General features: G+C 37.4%; 1 protein-coding gene across 1 annotated transcript in view; it reads left to right on the forward strand.

Annotated features, from left to right (window-relative positions):
- Window positions 1-24,746, forward strand: part of lrba (LPS-responsive vesicle trafficking, beach and anchor containing) — a 352,295-nt gene that overhangs the window by 240,904 nt on the left and 86,645 nt on the right. Inside the window, exons 40-43 of the mRNA XM_073842640.1 lie at window positions 17,090-17,207; window positions 18,018-18,120; window positions 23,129-23,244; window positions 23,754-23,866. Of these exons, the coding sequence (XP_073698741.1) occupies window positions 17,090-17,207; window positions 18,018-18,120; window positions 23,129-23,244; window positions 23,754-23,866 (450 nt within the window). The remainder of the gene's footprint in view (window positions 1-17,089; window positions 17,208-18,017; window positions 18,121-23,128; window positions 23,245-23,753; window positions 23,867-24,746) is intronic.

Here is a 24,746-nt window from a genome sequence, read left to right on the forward strand (position 1 = left end):
CTACACAATCCCAGCCAAGGAACAAGGGTCTTATTTAGCAAAACAATTGGTCATTTTCTAAAAAAAATAAAAATGTATATACTTTTTAACCACTTGCACTAGCTCTGCGATGCGCATCTTCACGCATTGTATAATCACGTTAAAAAAAGTCACGTGAGGTTAGTTCGTCGTCTGTGTACTTCGGTTCAAAAAGGTAGGGTAGGCCAACTTCAAAATCATCCAGCATCGTTGTTTTACCTTTTTAAGTAACGGGTGTTTGACTTTCTTTGCACGTTCGCTTTGTGGTTAAAGTGTATAAATTTGAGTGTTCTTTAGAAAATGATCGGTTCACTAGATAAGACCCGTATTCCTCGGCTGGGATCGTGTAGAGCCCTTTGAAGCTGCATTGAAACTACTGTTTGGACCTTGAACCAATTTGGCACCATTGAAGTCCACTATATGGAGAAAAATCTTGGAATGTTTGCCTTAAAAACCTTTTTTTTTTTTTTTTTCGAGTGAAGAAAGAAAGACATGAACATCTTGAATGGCTTGGGGTGACTAAATTACCAGGAATAAAATAATAAAAGTCAAAGAATAAAATTGTACAGAGCACTAACTTTAACCCATTGCAGATTAATGAAAAATAAAGTTTTGAATCCCAGCACACTAAATAACTAAAGAATTGTAATATTATCGTATCATGAGCCAGATTATTGCTAAGTGCCCTAATATTGAGCTTAACAGACACCACTGTTTCCTGTCCCACTCTGTGGCACTGCTACCTCCCAGCTTCACTGAGGTTACTCCTGAGATGAAGTCATCCGGTATGAAGCAGGTGACTGATCCTGTCTACTGATACAGCAATGATAATTGAAAGCTGAGAGCAGGGAAGAAACAGATTTGTTACAGAAGCGCCTCAAAGTCAAGGAGAGCTGCCCTCGTGCTTCCAACTTGCGTCCTTCATTGAATTTATTGTCTGTTTCTATTGTGGCCTTCTTTTCCCAGTGGCGTTTTTATGATCTGGGACGGACATCATTCTAAAGAGATGTTTCAGAGAGATGTATTGTGCTACTCTAGAGCTACTGGTGAAGGTCAGGATCAGTTTTACATTGATGTAACGACTGTGTCCTGCAGATGATGCTTTGGTCTGTAATTGGGGTTTGACTGTTTTAGTTGAAGGGATCTTCTGAGTTGAGATGTATTGATAGCATTTGTGGCATGTTGTTGAATACAACAGAAAATGGTTTTGATATTCATACTTTGGAAAAAACAAACAAAAAATGTGTTGGAAGACTTGCACTTGCAGCGAAAGCCATTATATGGTTGCTTCTTTGAATGTATCTGAAAGAATATGTATTTTATGCAGACTTACTTTAGTTTGAGAACTAACGGGGAATCATAGTACCTCTGACATAGTGGAAAAAATTGCTTGTCTCGGACTCATAAGCAATTGACTAAAGCTTTTTTTAAAAAAATTTTTATTTTGTGACTTTATAAATGCCTTGTTTCTTTACCTTAAATTAAAGGAAAGGGAAAGGGGGGTGAGTGAGGCCAAGTATGGTGACCCATACAAGGAATTTGTGCTCTGCATTTAACCCATCCAAGTGCACACACACAGTAGTGAACACACACACACCGTGAACACACACCCGGAGCAGTGGGCAGCCATTGCTGCGGCGCCCGGGGAGCAGTTGGGGGATCGGTGCCTTGCTCAAGGGACTCACCTCAGTCGTGGTATTGAGGGTGGAGAGAGTGCTGTACATTCACTCCCCCCACCTACAATCCCTGCCGGACCTGAGACTCGAACCTGCAACCTTTGGGTTACAAGTCCGAATCTCTAACCATTAGGCCACGGCTGCCCATTAGGATAATGACATTCGTAAAGTGACAAAAGGTTTTAAACAAATGCTGTTATCTTAATCAAAGAAGTACGAAAAAAATACTTTTTATTTTCAAGATAGCACCAAATCAGCATATTCTGAAGGACCAAGTTTTTCTTGCTTTTTTTTAAAATATATATTACAATTAGTGCTTTCAAAACAATTAATCACGATTAACCGTATCCTAAATAAAAGTTTGTTTACATAATGTGTGTGTACTGTTTATATGTATGTATAAATATACACACACACACACACACAGACAGACATACATATATATTTAGAAATATATGCAATATATATTTAAATGTATGTATAATATAAATCATATATATGTGTGTGTGTGTGTGTGTGTGTGTGTATATATATATATATATATACATACATACACACACACACACACACACACACAGACACAGACACATGTAAATATTTCTCAAATATGTACATGTCTGTGTGTGTATTGTTATATAAATATAAATGTACACAGTATTTATTATGTAAACAAACATTTATTTTGGATGCGATTAATCGATTTGACTGCACTAATTACAATAAAAAAAAATATTTAATTATTTCAAACTGTAATAATTTCTTCCAATATTACTGTTTCGAAATCAAATAAATGTGGCTTTGGTTAGAGTCAAGGTCCTTGCACATTGAGTTTGAAATTTTTGTATGCGTTTTTTTGTATTCGCCAAAATTTGTCGCGCTCAGAACGTCACTGTGGCTCAGAATTGTCAAAACACCTCTAAAAATGCTTGCTATGGATCAGAAAAATGCAGAAATTTGAACCTAATCTGAATTCTTTTTATGACAAAAGTTTCTGAGGCATTGTGTAAATGTGATTGATTCGTTTGCAAGAACCCTCAGAGTAAAATGAGTTTACCACATAAACTGCAGCATAACAAAAAGATTTGAGAACTTGAGACCAAAGACTTGACTTACATCTGGTCTTAAAAGTCTTTAAACTTGACTTGGCACTTGACCAGAGACTTGAGTCTTGATATGGATGCTTTGTCAAAGACTTGTATTCTTTAGCTATCAAGACTTGAAATATACAAAAAAATGATCCAACCAAAAGCGTAAACTGCCGTAGAGTACCAGCAGATTAACTGAGCACAAGTACCAGCAGATTTGGTATATTATACAATAGGATCCCATTATCAGTACCCCTTTTCGCCAGACAGAAGGTGGGTTTCCTGCACCTGAGTCTAGCTGCTCCATCTTCCTCTGCCGACAGGGTGAAGGTTTGGGGCCTCCCAGTCCCCTGATTGATCTGCTCTCCATCATTTACTCAGCAGAGCAGTCACTGACACACGTCACGGCATATGCTGCTAGCCAGATGGATGAGACTCTTTATGGATGCCAGAGTGAGCGTGTTTGTCTGAGATTAGACGTACACCTTTGTCCTTTCCTACTGGGGAATAATATTAATATTATGATTAAATTGTTTATTCATATTTGTTTGTTTGTCACTCAACCTAACTGTGGTATACCTGTCTATGTTTACAATAGAGCAGGTTTACCTACCATACATTTGCTTCTCCTCGATTCTTTTTTTGAAGATCCAGAACTCCTGAGTTCCACTTTTGCCGCCTCCTCAGTCTTGGTTAATGACGCATCCAGTCTGGTTGAAATGGCGTCTCCATGGGGACCCAATAAGGCCAGTCGTCCATGACAGATTCTTTTAGGTGACAGTTCGATCAAGCATCATCTCACCCACTTTACCAGCAGTGTAAATGAGTCTGAATTACTGTGCTCTACACCATTAAGATGCCACTTTAAAGATAAAGACAAAGGTCAAAAAATCTAGTTGTAGGCTTCTTGGCTTGGCCTTTACAGATCCGTTTCCTTGAGTAATACGGAAATTTTTCGGAAGTTCTCTGCAAGAATAGATTGACATGAAACAAGTCGACTCCAAAATGGTGCTGGTGACGGTGCTTCGTTTCCACATTAAGTGACAATGTTAAATGCCAACTTCGTAGTTGTAGTTGGCATGTCACATTGTTTGTGTTTCATGTCCACTATTTTCCCCCACTTTTATGCAATTTCTTGTTCTATTTCCTCATAGACCATTTTTTTCTCTTGTGAGTTTTCTTGTACCTCATTGAACGCATTTGCTATTAGACATTTGTATGTTTTTAGACATTTGTAATATTTTCCAAACAAAGCCACAGCATAAAGATTAAATGTTTAGAATTCACATGCAGCTGAATGAAATGCCAGAATGAAATGTCAACATTGACAAATGTGCTAACTTACTGTTAAACAAAATTTGATGTAATCTGGCCAGAAATCAGCACCAGAACCATTTTGCTGATGTGAAGTTTACATATACCTTGCAGAATCTGCAAAATGTAAATTCTTTTAGCAAAATAAGAGGGATCATACAAAATGCATGTTATGTTTTATTTAGTACTAACCTGAATAAGATATTTCGCATAAAAGACATTGTCATGTAGTCCACAAGAGAAAATAATAGTTGAATTTATGAAAATGACCGAGTTCAAAAGTTTACATACACTTGATTCTTAACATTGTGTTGTTACCTGATAGTTGTTCAGATAGTGATAGTTGTTCACGAGTCCCTTGTTTGTCTTGAACAGTTAAACTGTCCACTGTTCTTTAGAAAAAGCCTCCAGGTCCCACAAATTGTTTGGTTTTTCAGCATTTCAGCAATGACTGTATGATTTTGAGATCCATCTTTTTACACTAAGGACAACTGAGGGACTCATATGCAACTATTACAGAAGGTTTTAAACATTCACCGATGCTTCAAAAAGAAAATGATGCATTAAGAGCCAGGCATGTAAACTTTTAAACAGAATGAGGATGTGTTCATTTTTCTTATTTTGCCTAAATATCATTTTATTTCATTTAGTACTTCCCCATCAGAAGCTACAGAAGATGCTTAGATGTTCTTCAGATGACAAAATAAGTTAAATTTATTCTGATCTTCAAATTCAAAAAGTTTTCACCCCCAGCTCTTAATGCATTTTTTTCCCTTCTCAAGCATCAGTGAGCGTTTGAACCTTCTGTAATAGTTGCATATTCACCCCTCAGCTGTATATAACATGGTTGAAGTCAATGAAATTTCAGCAAGTGTTTCTTCAGAAGCATTAGGAGTCTTCTCTGGAGAGAGGTTTCACAGCAACAAATCACAACCACAGAAATGAGCAACTTATTTACAGATACTTAAGAATCATCTATCCCAGCATTAACCTCTGCCTGCACTTTTCCCCTGTAATGGGCTTCCCTGTTTACCTGCTTAAAGACACAGTCATAAAAAACATAATCCAGCTTCTGTCACCTTTCAATCCCTTAAATCCCCAGAGGATCCCTCCTTTTCAGGCCATGAAAAAACTAAAGTCCCCCCTTTAGGCACCCTAAAAGGGGGTTCACATATTTTACCCTCTACCCCACCTTCCTCCTCCAAATCCAATTAGGTCCGGGACAATAGAAGGATTAGGGGGACTTCACTTCTCTGCCATCCTGCCTTAGACACAGCGAGGAACGGCGTGACAACGGACTGGAGTGAAAGTGGTGGGCGATGCGACAGAATCTAAACCTGGCCTGGCTGTTTCTCCTCCGTATGAATGCTTTGGAGTTCGGAGAAGGACTGAACCACAGGGAAGGCTGTCGACATGATTTTCTCCATGCTTTTCAGAGGTGTTCAGGATGTTAGTTCACAACACTTTCCAACTTAGTGTTCACAAACACTTTTGCAGCAGCCCCTCAGCATATGGATTCTCACTAATATTCGCAATATGTTCCTTATCATGACTTTACAACTAATTGCACAACCCATCATCAATGTCTCTTCGACATTGTCGTTCTTTCTCACTTGTTGCTTCGGTCCTCAGTACCAGATACCAAAGCTTGGAGCAAAACAGTCGATTTGTGAATGTCTGCCAAATTTCACGCTCCTCTTCTTCTCACTTATGTCACCTTTATCCTGTCTTTCTTCCGTCCAGCTCCTCAGTGAGCCAGGCTGCCCTTCTTTGCCCTGGGGTTAAAGCGCTTTAAATCTCTTAGGATGGAGAAAGTCTTTGAATTGATGTCAGTCAGAGAAGGAGGAGAGATTCAGTCCTTCTCCTCTTGGTCATACTTCTCCATTTCTTCCTCAAAATATACCATACCGTATAGCATCTGTGTAGGGGTCTACCTTCCAGATCCAACATTTGTTGTTATTCAACCTTTTTGTTTTAAAGCAGACAAAATCCTAATATGAAATTGACACGTTGGCCTAATTGAAACTGTGCACTTGAAACTAAAATACACCCGTTTGGCCATTTGAAGCGATTCAGTATTTTAGCCATTTAGTCTCTGAAATAGCCCTACTGTATTTTTATGAGCCGAAAACACCCTCATTTGTCCATTTAAACCATTAAATGGGTGTTAACTTTCACCTTACTGGAGTCCCTACAGTGCGTTTTGTGTGTCCTTCCCATCACCCCCCACAAGCCTCAACATAAAGGCCAAATGTTTAATGAGTAAGTGCACTAAAGGATTCACTTCTCCTCCAATTAACCCCATAGCTCTTGACATTTTTCTAAATCCACACAAGATTTCCTCTCTCTCTCTCTCTCTCTCTCTCTCTCTCTCTCTCTCTCTCTCTCTCTCTCTCTCTCTCTCTTTCTTTCTCTCTCTTACAAGTTAAAAGGCTAACCTGTTGGCAAACAGAGTGGTGGGGAACAAAGCAAGTTCTAATCCCCATTGGACTGCGTTCAGCCTGAATACTTAAAGAACTGAACACTTCAGCTTTCATGCATATAAATATGCATATATTTGCTAAAATGCTCTGCGCTTTTCCTCTTAGTCTTTAGCGGCTGGCTGCTAATGTTTGTTTTACTGGTTTATAGTTTGTTTTTCTTATCCCTTGAGCTGATTTACTGCTGTTACATGTCAAGGGCATTTTAATCGCTTGATAAAATAATTACTTGACTTGGGGATTTGTCTAAAAGGATAAGATGGAATTTATACTCTCTCTGTGGAATATTTTGATGTTGCACTCTGATTTTACAATGTTTTGAGGATAACAACAGAAGCCGATCTTCTGATATATTGTTATTGTTTGCGGGAAACTTGTGAGCAGCTTGATTTGTTTTGTGCTTTTAATGGGAGGTCATGTGCTTGTACAGTCCAATGATTCTCAGCACATTCTTGTACTCTTTAATCATGCCTTAACTTTTTAAACTGTATTACAATAGGTCTATCAGATCATTTTGCCACGTTCTGTCATGAAACTCTGGATGGTAAAGACTGATGGGTTCTTAATAGGGCTGGGCCGATAAACGATATAATATCGAATCGCGATAAAATTTATGTTAATAACGATGATAAGCTATAGACATTTTTTGCTCGATATGGATTAATCTAAGAGCCAATCATACAGCAGAAATATGCGACAGCGGCCAATCAGCGTGCAGCGTGCGTGTGCACGTCAAAGTACAAAGTTCATTTTCTACAGCACTTTGCGAAGCAAACTTACACCAGGACGACAAAAAAAGGAGAGTGGAAGCAGCGACGAAAGAGAAACTAACCTCGAGTTATTATCCAAAGATGTTGAAGTTGTCGACAAAAAAGGTAGCACGAATTCCGTAAGTGGTTTGACTGTCTGAAAAGTGACTCTCAGCTCAGCTGAGAGTTTGGCGCGATTGTTAAAACTGAAACCGAAAGCAAAAAACGCACGCGCATTCAAAAGCAATTTAAATCCCCCTTGTTTAGAGAGTGACTCCGCAATGCGCGCAAATTAGGCTACATGACATATCTAGGCTGTTATCTGCATGTAGACTATAATAGGTTGTGTATGTCTATAGCTCTGTATCATGCTTGAAATATTCCGTCTCTATTTGCACTTTGAATAATGAGAGAGTAGCCTACTTTGATTCTGGCTGAATTGTCTGCACTTAATACGATTAAGAAAGAGCTGTGTCGTAATTTTTTGATATTTATACCGTAGATTGTTTCAAAATGCAGTGGTTGCCTCTAATTTAAATAGCTCAACCTATAATAGAGAAAATAAACAATTGTGTTAATAATAATAAATAAATAAATAAATGTGTTACAAATAATGTTTTTACAATAATTTTATGTTCACATTTTGTACATTTACTCTCATTTACCTTACTCTGTCACAATTTTAACAACTTTTTTCATTTATTTTAGTAAGTTATTTTAATTTTTAAGGCCAAATCTGTAATCTGATTTTTGTTAATAAACTATACTTAAACATTTAATTTAATGAATCATTTAATTTTTGTGGCTTTAGTCATTATTGGGATATTATTTTAAAGCTGGCAACATCTACAGCTTATATCGAAATATATATCGTCATCGTTCAATATGGGAAAAAATTATCGAGATTAGCTTTTTGCCATATCGCCCAGCCCTAGTTCTTAATGCAAAAAGTATTCACTATTAGCATTCACTAAAGCAGTTTGCAGCGCATTTTCACAGTGGAACCCTCCACCTTCCCCAGCTCCACCTGTATATATTTGCTACGGGTTATTTAGCCTATATGCTGTTTGTGAAGCACCAGTATGTTGTAAATACTTACTGTATCTGCGTATGGCAGTTTCAAGTTCCTGTACTTGCTTTGCAACAGCAGCAATAATCTACAACAATAGCAATAACCATCAGCAGCAACAATTCAGCAGTGTAGCAGATCTATTCTGCCAAGACCAAATACATTCATATTGTCATATCCATTACCATACTAAAATCTTCAGAGAATTGTCAGAAAAACTGTTTTGAATTGTTTTGAATGTCACAAAACAGTTTTGAATGAATGGTCAACCTCAAAAAGTCTTTTTTTTTTTTTTGTTATTGCTATTGATTTTTTTTTTTTTTAAACCAAGGATGCATTAAATTTATCAAAAGTGACAGTAAAGACATTGATAATGTTACAAATGATTTCTATTTCAAATAAATGTTGTTCTCCGTTCATCTGTTCATCAAGAAAGAGTCACAGTCTCTGCAAAACATTAAGCAGCACAACTGATATTAATAAAAAAAGGCACCACTGCATATTAGAATGAGTTGTGAAGGATTGTGTGAAACTAAGTAGTGCATTGACTGCTGAAAATTCAGCTTTGTAAGCACAGTTATAAATGAAACTTTATAAATATATAAAAAATAGATAGAATAGAAAGCAAAAAAGCGTACTTACTAAAACATTTTAACGGCAGGGTAATACCAGAGAACGGAATCAGTGAATGAGTCAAGAACAGTCTTCTAGATTGGTAAAATAATCTTCATAATACATTTGAAAGATTCAATCTTTTGCATTGTCTGTGGAAGCAGATTAAAAATTGCCCACAGCCTCAAACCCACAAAACATCTTGTGTTGTAGCGACTACTGTCAGATTTAGCATCTGTTATTCATGTTTTAAACAACAAAAAAGATCATTTGAAAGGCACTGAAATGTTAGAGAGCAGAATAAAATACGGGGAATCCCAAAAAGTACTTTCCCACGTCAGAATATTTTTTGTGTAAAATTTATCTTGTAAGTCAGAGAGAGAACCTGTATGCACTGAATAAGTGAATAAGCTTATTTGACTTTTTGTGAATTTTGAGTGTTGCAGTTGCCTTTGGTCTCTCATACAAGTACCTTAAAGTGATTTTCTCTGAGAATATGATTGTGTTCCATGACTAATTTAAGCTTGATGCTGTATGTCTACGTGTGTGCGCGCACACGCTAGCTTATTTACATGGCCAGATGCATTGGTAACAGCAGTCCCTCTCTAATATCTCCTCCCTTTTATTCCCATGAATTCTATCAAGTTTTCCAATATTGCATCTCGAGTGCGCTTGGCTCTGAATGTTGATGTTGATGGATCACCCACTTCCTCCTCCTCATTAATTTCATCACCTTATCACCCAGGCCACTTCATTTGACCAAAAGGTAATAATAAATGTCCCATCCACAATCTTTAACACACTCAGCCAGGCGGAAACACTTAATAACAGCATACAAATTGAACTTCAATCACCTCATTTTGCTCCGCAGATGCATAGGCACATTAAAAACCAGCATTTGAGAGTACAAGTACACTCTCTCTCGCTCACACGCTTTCTCTCTCTCTCTCGCACCATGTCGTTTTATGCCATCGCTTGCCAAGCTTCAAATTGAGCGTTATAATACTCGTTTATTACACATTTTATAAGCGAGGATGGGGATTCTATCAGCGGCAGGAGAGCAGTTTCCTTTTCCTGGCTGCGAACGCTCTTATCACCGCTCAAACACAAGTGCACACTTTGCCCAACAGAGACTGCTATTCAGAGACTCATTTATCTTTCTGAGAGAGCGCTGGATAGTTCACTCGCTCTCTGTCTCACACTTGCTATCTCTTGCTTTTTTTTCTCTCCCGCGAACCCCCCTTTCCCTTCTTTTTTGGCTTGGGGTGGGGGGGTATTTTCAATTAGATTTCATTCAATTCTGTCAGAGACGGAGCACATGCTCTCGAGCGGTGGTCCCTGGTGTGTGTGTCGCTCGGAGGATGTCGTTTGCGCGCACAGGGTCCTTTGGCAGAGGACAGAGTGTGTGTTTGAGAGATGTGTCCCTCTTCATCTCAGACTCGTTTCGCCAGCTGACAGAGACAAATGACAGCACTCAGAAATGACTTGCTGCCTCTCAATCCTAACAGGTTGAGCGCTTTGAAATGACACACACATACGTACACATTCCCATTTCAGCTTCAATCTTTTGTTGTCAGCTTGGCGTCAGCGTCGTGGCCTTAAAATTAAGCTTTTTTTGTTTGTTTTTAGGGGTTTTGGCATGACTGAAAGAACATTTCATTTAGAACAAGAACTGACCAAATGGAGTAAACATGGTTTGTATCTGTAAAAAGTCTCTAAAAACTGCTTCAAATGTTTTTTCTTCTTCATCATAGACAAAGTTGTTTTTAAGGGAATTTACTGTATAATGCGGAATGACACAGAATTTGTTTACAACACTCATGCTGAAGTGTGTGTTTTCAGCCTCTGCTGCCTCAATATATGAACATAATATGTAAAACTGCTTGAGAGTCACTTCATGATCTTTTTATCATTCTTTTGAAAAGAACTATCATAGGATCATATACAAACAAAAAACTTAAAGGTCTTTACAGGGATCTGTCAAAATAAAAGTTTGGTTTAGCTTGAAGAAACTGTGACAGAAATATATTACTTAATGTAATGATATTACTACTACTAACAATAAAAATTATTAAAACAGTATTTTTATAGAAAATTTACCAGAATTTATTTGCCAGAAAAATGTAAACACACAACACAGTATTTCAGAAAAAAAAAAATATATATAATCAATTAATTAGACAAGCTTTTTTATTATTAAAATTTACTTAAACCATTAAAATGAAATCCAGAAATAAATGGAAAACAGAATTTTATAACAATTAAAAAAAAAAAAAAAAAAAAAATATATATATATATATATATATATATATATATATATATATATTAGGGCTGTCAAAATTAACGCGTTAACAGCACGTTAACGCAAATTCATTTTAACGGCACTAATTTTATTAACGCGCGATTAACGCAGCGCTCATTTTCTGTCTGACCCACTACCTAGCCCATAGTTAAAGAAATGGATGCACAGTGTTGCCAACCTAGCGAAAAGTGTCTAGCAACAATACATAAACACATAATTGGACAAACCTAATATAGTCTCTCCGGTTTTACTGAACGAGCGCGAGGTCTCCCAATGCACGTGCACCTCCCTCTCTTTATATCTGCGTCTGCTCTGTTCAGCGAGCGGCAGAGGAGCAGCGCTTTCAGTTAAACCAGATGTTATGTTCATTCCAGTGCTTGAAGTGGGCCAGTACGCAGGCACTTCTGTATTTTATCCTTTTGCGTACTTGCACTTTTTCATGCGTACCGGCACTTCTGGCATATTTAATGAATGCAAGCGGAGTCGGTGTACGTTAGGATTGGTGCTGTGGAGTTGATGCGTAAAGCCACATACGAGTATGCACGCGAAAACGGCGTATTATATGCACGTCAAACACATGCATATCATATGCACGCCAAAGTTAATTTCAGTTTATTAATAGCACGCCAAATAGAAACAGAAAGTCGTGCTAGTGCGCATTTTCATGAGACCAGGCTCTCCAATCAGTACATTATAACCAAAACAATACATTAAAAAAAAGAAGCAGGTTTTTGCGATCACATAACTTTAAATGGGTAAACTCCTAAAAAGTCAAAGGATCCTGAAGGAATTCAGACAGGAAGTTAAAAGCAACGATAATAATGCAGGGAGTGACTTATGTCCAGATGCCGGTAAATGATTCTTTTCAGTGATTGAATCATGATCATAATGCAGGATTTTTTTTTCAGTTATTATTTCATATTACTTTGGTTGTCTGATAACAAAAATACTTAATCAAAACAATGGAAACAGTTTTGTTGAGAACTTGGCTGCATCAGATGTGGGCACCGAGAGGCAAAGAAATGTAATAATAAATGTAGATTTTGCTTGTTCAGAAGAAGTGAGCTGCCCTGTCCGGCAAATAATATAAACAAGCTTGTGGAAGTAAATTGCTCAGTGCAAAGAAAGAGAAGTAATGGGAACCTGGTGTTTCTATGTTCTTTTTTTCATGTGTCTAATAGACATGAACAAGTTATTTGAAAAACATCTATGACATTTGAAACAAGTTAGTCTTCATGTCGAGTATGGTTTCACTGATAATAAACACATATTTGCTTAAAGCATCCATGTTTGTCCATGCCAATGTTGATTAGAGTATTAAAAACTTTAAAAAGTATTAATTTAAGGTACATTTAGAACAGATAAAAATGTGTGATTAATCGCGAGTTAACTCATGACAACCATGCGATTAATCGCGATTAAAAATTTAAAAAAAAGCCCTAATATATATATATATATATATATATATATATATATATATATATATATATATATACACACACACACACATACACACACACACACAAACTAATGTAATGGAATTTGGGAAAAAATAAAACAGATTTTATAGGGCTCTATGTTTTACAGTTTTTATTTATTCATATTCTGTGATAAACAACAAGTTTTGAATCTTCTTTTCAATTTACATTACTTTACATTACTCCAATACTAGACATTAAGAGTCTAGGATTGGATCATTATTTCAGTGATTAATATGTTTCTGGCATGTAATATGTTTGGCAACAAATATTTTAACCCTAACTGGTGCAGTGTGTCGGACTGTCAGAAGATGCAACTCATAATCGCCATATTTCGGGATGACAATATCAATATTAACTGTGCTCAAATAGTGAAAGTGGATTAGGGAGCGTCAGGAATCATTTTCACACATAGGCCTCCTTAACCACAAATAAAGTCTTTATGATGTACTGGAGTAGATTTTACAAAATGCTTTGACATTCTCATTGGCAATAGAAGATTTTGTAAATGCTCTTGATGGAAGTAACTGTTGTGTTTCTTCAGTGGTTCTTTGGGGAGATTATGGTGCTATATAGCACCACTGCCATCCAAATAACCCCTGTGTAGTTCTTTAAAATTACATTAAAATACAGTGTATTTCCTGAAGATAAGGTTCTCAACCTTTTTGCCCACAAGGCCCACTAAAAGAAATATTACAGGGCCCTCATACAAGACTTTTTGACCTCAGAAAAGCATAAAAGTGATTCAGAACAGCTTTTGCCATTGTAGTAAATTCCCATCCATACCAAACATATAAGAGTGGAGTAATCTGAAATCTGAGAAGGAACTACATGGTTCATACATAGCACCATTTTCCAGCGATATCGTATACTATTTGAACTGAACTGACGATGATATCACTGAATTCATTGATGAACTGCCTTTAACTGAAAATTGATTGTTACAATAATGCGTTACTTACACACTATTGTGCTGTTTAAATACTGTGCAGTTGCTTTGACACAATCTGTATTGTAAAAGGCGCTATATAAATAAAGGTGACTTGACTTGACTTGACTTGACTTTAAAGATAGGTGCTATATAGCACTTAAAGTGGTTCCCTTATGATTACGAGCCAATTAACCATTTTTAGTGCTATTTAGCTCCATTTTTTTAGTGTAGTAACAGATTTTCGGACAATAAAGATAACCTATGTAGTTTATTACAAGGCTAGTAGTATGTGAGGTGTACAAAAATAAGATATTAGACACCCAGCAGACTGTCATATCCATCTACAGCATGTCAAGCCAATGCACTGCACCATTCCATTATTCCTTAGGGTTTGAGTAGACAGGAGCCAGATAAAGTGTGAACTATCAAAGTAGTTCTGCTATAGAGATGGAATGAACCACAGGTTAAAGGTCATCGTTTTAGTCAGCAAGATTTTACGGTGAGAATTTCATCTCCAGATGCCCCTTTCAGACGAATGTCATCCTAAAAGAATGAGCAGTGAGCTTTTTTAACAGTTCTTGTTATTTTTGGTGCACACATGTTGGATATTTAATTGTTACAATTAAATGATTTAGCCTATGTTCACATTTTTTATTATCACCGCCATTATCTATCAATCGAAAATCTTGAAAGTGAAAGTAAAAAGTGATTGTGTACTCAAAATCAGTTTCAATGCCCCGTGTATTAATAGCGGCAGCCTGATGCCCGCAATTTATATACAGTATAATTACCCAACGAAATAACTGCGAGAGAAAATATTGAAATATATATTTTCCTCCCTGTGTTTCCTTCCTGCTGTGAGCTACTGAAATGAGCCGCACTGTGAATCAGCCAATCAGAGCAGAGCTCAACATTACTATTCATGACCCTTCCAAATAAGGTGATAACAGACCATTTCATAGGGACAAGTCCTAGGGTTGTAAATGGACATGTAAAACCGTTTCTGGGGAATTTTTGCCCTTACCTAAGCCACATACCTTCAATGTAGATAAAAGAGAACAATTTGAAATATTGTATCAATGCATTCTATAGCACCTTTTAATGCTGAAGTAAGCCTATGGGCGAGGAAAATACAGAGAAGAACAACAGCCTGCAGTAAACATTAAAACTGTTTGCACTACAAACCAGTATGTTCATAATTAATAAAATACATGAAAACAATATGGTAAGAAACATCAATTTGCAATATCAGGCAGCAAAACAAGCTGTTTTTTAAAGCTAAAAACAGCTGGATGTGAATGAGACTGAAAGCAAGACCCCTAAAACTTACAAATGGCCATGCCCGCTTTTACAAGAAAAATAAAGCGGATTGGAATCAAATTGTATTTATTTAAACAATTTTATAGATTTTTAATATTGGTCATACATTAACATTAAAATTTCTGGGCTTGGTTCAGATATGGTGCTTAACATTTTTATTGTCATTATTGAAAGCAGTTGTGCTGATTACTAAAACGTTCAAAGAACCAGCATTTATTTGAAATAGAAATCTTTTGGACCGTTATAAATGTCTTTACAGTCACTTTGAATTCCTTGCTGAAAAAAGATATTAGTTTTTTGTTTTTAGTTTTTTTCAAATGTATAAATTAAATAATTACCATTTTAAAAAACACACATAAATAACCCAAAATCTTTTGAACGGGAGTGTGTCATTGACATTGTTATGCTAGAATTTTAGTACTGGCGCATCCTCACTTCAGGGTTGGCTCTTTTGCCTTGGGCCTCTAAACAACCGCTTAGCAACCACCCATAAAACCCAAGCTTATCAGTTTATATTTACACTGACTCTCTTCCATTCCATTCCTTCCATTCAGAATGGCAGGTAATGATCTGATAGTGGAGTGTGTGCTATATTTTCATGTCGTGTTGAGTGGTGTGTGGGTGAGTGGGAGGACGGGGGACTCTCTCAGCATTAACACTGCTTACATGAGGTTAATTTCATTACCAGTCAATGGCAGCTGCTAATACGCAACGCAAACAGACAGATCCTTCAGCTGAAGTTCCTCGATTACACTTGGGTAAGAAGGGGATTTCATCTTTACGACCCTATCCGTGATCTCTCAGCTGTAATAAACTCCTCCATGCTCAAACTTCTCCATGATACCTTGGTTAGGTAGCGCATCGGATATCGCATTAATGCTTCGGTTTCCATACCAACAGCCTGACAGAGGGGAGATGAGGAAGATAAATAGGGGAGCAGGGCCGTCTCACATGCCTCTTGTCAGGGAGTTTGCGGTGGCGAACGGCAGCGTTACCGGGGCGGTGGAACAGCCTTAATCCACATTTAATTGAACTCTGGAGACTTTGAAGTGAGTCTGCAGAGCAGACAGGAGCAGTGACATTGCTCTGAGCACACAGCACAGCTGCTGCCCTCTCGTTCTCTCTTCTTCTGTCCTCTTCTATTTCTCTCTGTCTCTCATTAATGAGTGCGTATCAGCATTAGCCTTGGTGCTAGAAGATCTGAATGTCTGATTAACTCAGCTGTTTATCCGCCCTAATCAGAGCTGCTCAGATCAGGTGTGGTGGTCTCTTTCTCCTCTTCTGTCCTAGCAACTGATCTGTAATTAAACTAAATTAGAAATGTAAGGAAATAGTGAGCATATGGAGAGCAAGTCTTAAAGGGATAGTTCACCCAAAAATGAAAATTGCCTCATGACTTACACACCCTCAAGCCATCCTCGGTGTATATGACTCTCTTCTTCCAGACGAATAAATCAGAGTTATATTAAAACAAAATGTCCTGGCTATTCCAAGCTTTATAATGGAAGGGAATGGGTGTTGAGATTTTGGAATCCAGTTAATCCAAATTAATTTTGGAATCCAAATAATCGGCATCATTTTTTTTGTTTTAAATGTGTATAAAAACTCTTTTGTATACAACCCTAGATATAGTTTTTATTATTATTTTTATTATTTTCTAGCTTTTTGTTTTTCAGCATTTCTTGCACATTGTGAAAGTTGTTTTATATAACATGATGGTGATAAAACCACATTTCGCTCACACCAACACCAACGAAGGGCAAATATTGATAGATTTCCAGTTCTCTTGGTACTGATTACCTTTTAGTGAACTGTGGCCTTCCTGCACCTCTTCAGTGTGTGGCTGAATGGGGCTCATTTTGGAGCTTAAAGCATCTCTTTTTCATGAGGACTGATCAATAATACACATTAATCCTGCTCTGTGACCCTGGGCATGAGCTATGGGTGATAAATGAACTGAAACCTTCCCTCTACCCTGCTGCTTTCCCACTCATATCCCCTTAATTTTTTACATTTCTCTTTGATCAATTGTTTTTCTTTGTCTCCCCATTACAGATTTTGGCCTACACAGAGGGTCTGCATGGGAAATGGCAGTTCACAGAGATCCGAGCAGTTTTCTCTCGCCGCTATCTGCTACAGAATACAGCGCTGGAGGTCTTCATGGCCAACAGAAGTAAGCTTCGATCCATTGCTGTTCTGTAATATTTTAAAGCATGAGGCCAGGGCATGATCAAATGCATTTTGATCAAATGCATTTTGGAGGAGATACAATAGAAAACAGACTAGGAACTATTTATTGATGAATTGGGCGGGGGGAATAAGAAAAAAAATAAAGGGATAGTTCACACAAAAATGAAAATTCAGTCATTAATTACTCACCCTCATGTCGTTCCAAACCCGTAAGATATTTTTGATGAAATTTTGATGAGAGTTTTCTGACCCTCCATAGACAGCAACGCAACTGACATGTTCAAGGCCCAAAAAGGTAGTAAGGACATTGTTAATAAAGTCCATGTGACATCAGTGGTTCAACCGTAATTTTCTGAAGCTATGTCGTGGTACACTGCGGGTGACTGACATGGAAGAGAAGAAATTTTTGTTATTTTGTTTTCTTTGTGCACAAAAATTATTCTCGTAGCTATCATAGAATATTTTAACAATGTCCTTACTACCTTTCTGGGTACCTTTCATGGTAGTTGCGTTGCTGTCTCTGCAAGCTCTTGGATTTAATTAAAAATATCTTTATTTGTGTTTTCCGAAGATCAACAAAGGTCTTGCGTGTTTGGAACAGGAGGGTGAGTAATTAATGGCAGAATTTTGGGTGAACTAACCCTTTAAGTCATGAGGGAAAAATTAAGGAAAATAATATATAATTTAAAAATTGTAAGAATTTTGACATGACTCCTGTAAAATAGTTCAACAAAACTTGTACTTGTTTTATTCACACACAGTGAATGAAGTGTGTTTTCTTTTCTCCTTACAGCGGCAGTCATGTTCAACTTCCCAGATGCGGCCACAGTGAAAAAGGTGGTGCACTGTCTCCCCAGAGTTGGAGTCGGCACGAATTTCGGCCTTCCTCAGACCAGGCATGTTCTCTGTTTCATGTGCACCATTACATTACAGTAGTAAACACTCTTTTTTTTCTCCTATTTGAAATACCTGCAGAAAGCAGTGTTCATTTCGCTGACAAAGAATTTTCGTCATAATTTTTTCACCAACAAAAACGAGACCATACCGAAACAAAAACACATTTTTAATGACAAATGACGAAAATCTATCAACATTTTTAGCAACTAATAAAAACGAGACGAAAATGTTAGGGAGAAACGATTTGGGATGAGATTCATTCTGAACAAACGTGGTTAGTGGGTTAGATGCAAGCATTTGAACTGTATCATAGCTTATTGATCTATCGGTTGGACATAAGCTAGCATACATTTGCTGCACGTCTCATAAAAAGTAAAAAAAAGTCAATATCTTGGAGTAAGAGAAAAGCAGACATATGGATAAATTTGACGACGCAAAAGAGAACTCAATTCGGTCTGGTTTTCTGATAGCAGACACCAAAGCAGCGCCTCTCACACAGCAAACAAGTACTCTTTCGCATCTCATGAATAGAGAAATACACACAAAATGATGTCGAATTGTCAGTTTTGAGGAGTATTCACGTAAACACACTCAGTTACGTCTTAAATTAACATTAACAATTGGCAGAATATCGGACGTGTATCAGTACATTGCATCCGTGCATTCGGTTTTAAAGGGACAGCAGCCTAATTTAGTTGCTATTGTATGTGGCATTAATGTTAATCAAGCAACAAAAGAAAGACAGAAAATCATTGCTTCACTGAATCACTTTAGTAGCCTTAATAAAGATTCATCTGCATAATTAGCCTATATAACCATTGGAATTACATTGAAAAGAAGACCATGTTCTTGTTTTTTTTTTGTTTTTTTTTTGAGAAGTGGTTTTTATTTAATTTAAATATAAAGGAATGTTATGTGTCACAGCAGTTAAATCTGTGTCTATCATGATACAACCTTAATATCAAGCCTATACAATGAGTTTGGTAATTTGGTAGAGTTTGGTAGAGAAATGCTTAATAAATGCATTACACTGTAACTAAATCCATTAGATTTCTACTGTAGATTTAGTTGACTAAAATCTTATAATATTTAGTCGACTAAAAATAGACTAAAACTAAATGGCATTTTAGTCAAAAAACTATGACTAAGGCTAAATCAAAATTTGTTGTCAAAATTAACACTTGCAAACCCCCCGGAAGTGTGTGATTTGCCATTTTTCTGCCATCTTTTCGCATGGTTGCTCAGTTTTGCACTTGCAATCTGTTGGCTAGGCATTCCCTTTTTTACATTTGCGCACCTCTGTAGAATATGTTTCTGGCCCAACACTGCGTGTTTGTGTGTGTTAATGTGTGCATGGTGTCAGGGGTGTCTGTAACACTGGCTAATTACCTTCACACAAACACAATTCACATCATTTATTTATCTCGCCAACTGAGAAATAAATACAGGGGTGAAAGCAGAGCCTGCAGGGCAGACTGGAAACATGGGAAACACAGGAAACACACAGACTGCTGCTGTTGTAATCCAGCCAAAGAAAAGATGATTTAGACAAGTGAAATTCCATCACAATATTCTTCAAAACCAGTGTTCTTATTAAAAGCAAACATTCATTGCATTTAAGTAACTAAAATCGCAATGTAGGTAACAAAATATAGTGAATACTGATTCGCACACAGATACACAGGGCTCTCGATGGTTTGTGTGTGGCAATGAAAGAATGTTGTACTGACCATTACAGACAACCCTCTCCTGCCATGAATTCACTTATGCCCTTCTGCTAACATTCGTGTGGCATTTCCCTAGCACTGTTACTGCGTTGCCTCTGTGTTAGGAGGGGCAAAGGGCATTGGAAACTTCAGAGAGGCCTAATGACTGTAATCACGCTGGGTGACAGTGATGAATTCTCTAATTTCGCTTTGTTTTAATTGGATGGAGAGTCATTTGTTTTAGTGTCCACATATTTGCTTGCACTGTGCATGTTCATTTAACAGGTTCCCACATTACCCATGAGGCCATTGTGTGTCTGTGTTCACGTCTGGATTTGGATGTTGGTTATATTCTGAATTATAGAAGAGTTCCTGTCGTTGAATCTGACTGGCCGAGTGCTATTTGTCTGTAAGCCATGCTGGCTTTGTCTGGCCAGAGGAGAACTGAGCCTGGTTTCTCCCATGTTTTTTTTTTTTTCCCAAGGCTTATCACTGATGAAGTCTTAGTTCATTGCCGCTGTCACCTTTAGCTTGCTTAGTTGGGAACACTTATTTCTGGCAGTATTGTTAGTTTGACTCGACAGATACTATTTTATAGCCTGGAAAAATCCAGACCCTAATCTATTAAGATTATGGGTCTGGGATCGAGCAATGAAAACTGCCTAACTCGAGGGGCGGCACCAAGCATGCATTTGAAACTCTAACTGCACGCAATTGGATAACGCCACGACCAATCACAACAATACACGCTTAGCTACCAGCAGAGCTAAATGATGTTTCATTAACAAAGTTCGGGAGAAGCGTGTCAGATGCTTAGCGTAAACATCACAAGTCAATCAGCGCCATAGGTTTAAATACAGCTGACTCACCTCAATTCACTCGATGGTTTATCAGTAACCCTCCACCACCCCATCTCATCCCTCCGAGTTCTCGCTACTCCTATTAGGGGGTAACGTACTCTGGGTTCGGGCCACTCCCGAGCTCGGAGCCCTTCACCGGACAGCACGCCAAACATGCACTACTATTCTCCGGCTAATTATATGTAAGCGTGAACTGATAGATTAAACTCTTGCCGTATCCAGTCGGCAAAACAGCAAAAACGTCCTTCTTGCAAAGGAACGATTCGAGTTTTCGGTTTTCTGTTCCTCTTTTATATGGAAAGCCAAGTCTAACTCGTTCATTGTAGCGGCCAAAGCCGTTTTAAACAACTTGTTGTTCATCTGTAGCGACAGCGATCTTTCAAAGTTTACTATGATTCGGACGTCGCAGTGCTGTCATCATCAGTTTAGCTCGCCTCTGGCCCGCCTACATCAGATACACCGATTTGATTGGTTCCCACAATTGCTTACGTATTGCAGTAACCTGCATCATTGCTCGATGCCAGAGTGTCTTGCAGAGACAATTCAAATTGTGCTCTCGCGAGACCTCTGGATTTCCAGGGTAACTATTTTATATAGTGTTTACAATCGTCCTTTTGCATTATCAACACATTATTCTCCTGTTTAATACAGTAAAACTGTTTTGACACAATCTGTATAGTATAAAGCGCTATATAAATCAAGGTGACTTGACTATTTCATATAACAGTACTAAAATGTTTCACTGCTTAATAGGAATGTAACGATATTATCAATATCGTGGATTTGGGATAGCAAAACTGCCTCAACATCATTGTGGTCACAAAAGTATAGATTTTTAAAATATGTTTAAACTTATTCTAACATAAAAGTTTTTTAAAGTTGTGTTTTGGGCCATTATGCTTTGGCACTGTATCTGTCAAACAAGCTAAAGCGAAAGCACAATATGGTAAAATCCCTTCATCAAGTCTGTTTTCGCTGCGTGTTTCAAAGCGAAGCTCATTATCCGGTGTTTTGCGTGCCTCAGAACGGCTAAGTTTACAGTGAATCCAGTGAACTGGATTATTGCATGTGCTCCATTTATGCTTTATTTTCATATTCGTGTAATTCCCAACATTAATAACAGGCAGATGATTACAGCATTCCACTAAATTTTTAGTGAGATGCGTTTTTGTAAGCACTGTTTTTTGTTTTCACTGAAGCTGGAGTTTTTAGTCAAAATAAAAGCTCTACTGTTGTTTCTGTCAAAATAAAAGCTTAAAAGTACAGTATGAATTGCTGACAGCGGTTTAAATGGGTAACGTTACCTAAATTCAAAATATCTCTATCAAGTGTAGAAATTAGGAAAGAAGTATTGTAATCCCCCTACTGTGGTGTAAAGCAAAATAATATACCTGTGAAATATTTATTGTCATTTTTTTTTTACAGTGCAGTTGTTTTACAATATTTGGCCATTACTGTCATAGGAATAACAATAATATAAAATTGTTATTATTATTATTATTGTATTCTAATTTGTTTGGTTTTACCAGTGTGAATGTAATTTAGACCATGTCAGTATACCACAACTAAAAGGGTTGGGTTTCCTTTTTAAAGTTTAGTTACAAGTCAGTTCATTGACTTTTTTTTTTTTTTTTTTGACTTAATTTGTCTTAGTTAAGAACATGGGTTGGAGCTCTTAGTTTTGAACTCTCAAAGTGCATTAGATTTTACTTTAAAATTCTTCTAAAAAAGTATTTTTTTTTCCAAGTCTTCATTTGTCTTTTTTTTAAAGTATTGCAATAAATATTGTAGCGTCGACTTCATACCGAGGTATTATCCTATCGTGAGATTTTGATATCAATACATCCCTAGTACTTAATCATATTTTGTCTATTTTATTTATACAGATGTTGTATTAAAGCAGTTGGTACTTTCAAATACACAGCCTTAGGTATTGAAGTCGGCAAAATGCTATATAAGTCCTGAGTTTATGTACTGTATTAACAAAGTCATACGATTTGAACCTTTTACATTAGTTTGACCACAAACAATGTTGCAGTGCTCTGAAAGTACCTTGAGCAATCTGAATTCTGAAGAAACTGACACAAATACTCTGCGTTAAGTGAATATTGAAGCTATTGTCAAATTGGAAAGATGCTGAAACTAAAGATCTTTTCTCTTTCTGAGTGATAAAGAAATGTGTCAACAGATCACGGGAACAGTTAAAGATTCTCACTGTATTTTCATACATTTTACTGCAGTTTGTCTGTGATTTATGCCATAGTCTATACATAATCTGTCATCTGTACAATATATATATATATATATATATATATATATATATATATATATATATATATATATATATATTGAATTTGAATTGAAAAACTGCTTATATTTAAAATCAACTGAACAGCAAATATATGATTACAATTCTGAATGTGTTTGTCTTTTTCTGACAGACGGATTTCTCTGGCCAGTCCGAAACAGCTTTACAAGGCCTCCAACATGACCCAGCGCTGGCAAAGACGAGAAATCCCCAACTTTGAGTACCTCATGTTCCTCAACACCATCTCTGGTAAAAGCCAATGATACCTGAACTCCTTGAATTTACAGATAAAGTTGTTTTTACTAACTAATGAATAACTTTTAGCCCTAACACCTGAGTGACACAAGAAGTGACAAATTGTATCTTTCAATGTCTGGGTTTCTATCCTAACCAGCTGTGATTGGCTAAACACTTTGTCTGTAACTTGCCTTTTATTTTTTGCTATGTTGGGTCACGTAGTTCTGCCCACACTGAAACCTCAAATAACCAAAACACTGCCACTGGAATCTTGTCACATTTGATTAAAACATAGTGTTAGAAAACTAACAACAGTTGGAAACTAAAAATAACATCTTTGACACTAAAAATAACAGTTGTCTTCTGCTCCCTGTAGTCACATTTTCTTCAGTAACTGTAGTTTCTGTGTTTTCTTTATTTGAGACTCTTATGTAATTATAATGATGATAATGTACAATCATGATAATGGTAATACGACTTGAGAAAATGTGTGAGGAGTCTTGACCTTCCTTGTGTTTCAGGCCGAACATATAACGATCTGAACCAGTATCCTGTGTTCCCCTGGGTAATCACCAACTACGACAGCGAAGAACTCGACCTCACTCTGCCCAGCAACTACAGAGATCTATCCAAGGTAAACACATGACCACATACACACACAAAACCAACAAGCTAAACCTCAAAGAACTCCTGTAGTTTTCGAGACTGAAGGACATGTCTGAAGAGAAGTTTTGAAAACACGATTACGGTGGAAATATTTATGTGAAAACCCCGTCTGGCAGCTTTAATGATGAGGCTGAGTCTGATAGACAGATGTAGCCATCTAGCAAGGGAGGGAAAGACTGCTGCTCCTAGACCCATCGCTGTGAGTCTGACCGTGCGTGTAGTACAGAGCTTGCGGCCGTGTGCACGTCACCTCATGCCAGGCACCCTCAACCGCAGACAAGTCAGATAATGGGCCCGTGTCTCTCCTCCTCCTCTCTCCCCCTCAATCAACCCCTCAGAAGCCCCCTACATCCCGCTTTCACCTCCTCCCCCATTCCCGTTAGCCAGCCAGCCTCCCTAAGGAGCTAATTAATGAGCGTAGTAGTACTTGAGCTAACCACACCGACAGACTGACACAGCTCACTGCTGGGAACACCAGACCTGCCTTTGTCTCTCTCTCAGTCTCTCACTCAATACATAGGTATCTTAAATTGTATCACACCATTTGAAGGCAGTTCAGCAGGTTTTTTCCTTATCTCTGTTCTTTTAAAAACAAAGCTTTAGGTGGCGTGAAATCATATAAGTGGCCTGTCCAGTCAGTGCGCTTACTGATAAGCAGTGTGGCCAGTGGTTGATATAATGCTGATATACAATAAATACACTTTATTTCAATGGCAGCAAATTAAATGTACACTAGTTCAAAAGTTTGGGGTCAGAAGAAAAATCTCTTAGGCTCACCAAGGTTGATTTATTTGAGTAATATTGTGAAATATAATATATTTTTTTCCTTACTGTCACCTTTGATCAAT

The sequence above is a fragment of the Garra rufa genome, chromosome 6 (genome assembly GCF_049309525.1).
Source record: "Garra rufa chromosome 6, GarRuf1.0, whole genome shotgun sequence".
Taxonomy (NCBI): domain Eukaryota; kingdom Metazoa; phylum Chordata; class Actinopteri; order Cypriniformes; family Cyprinidae; genus Garra; species Garra rufa.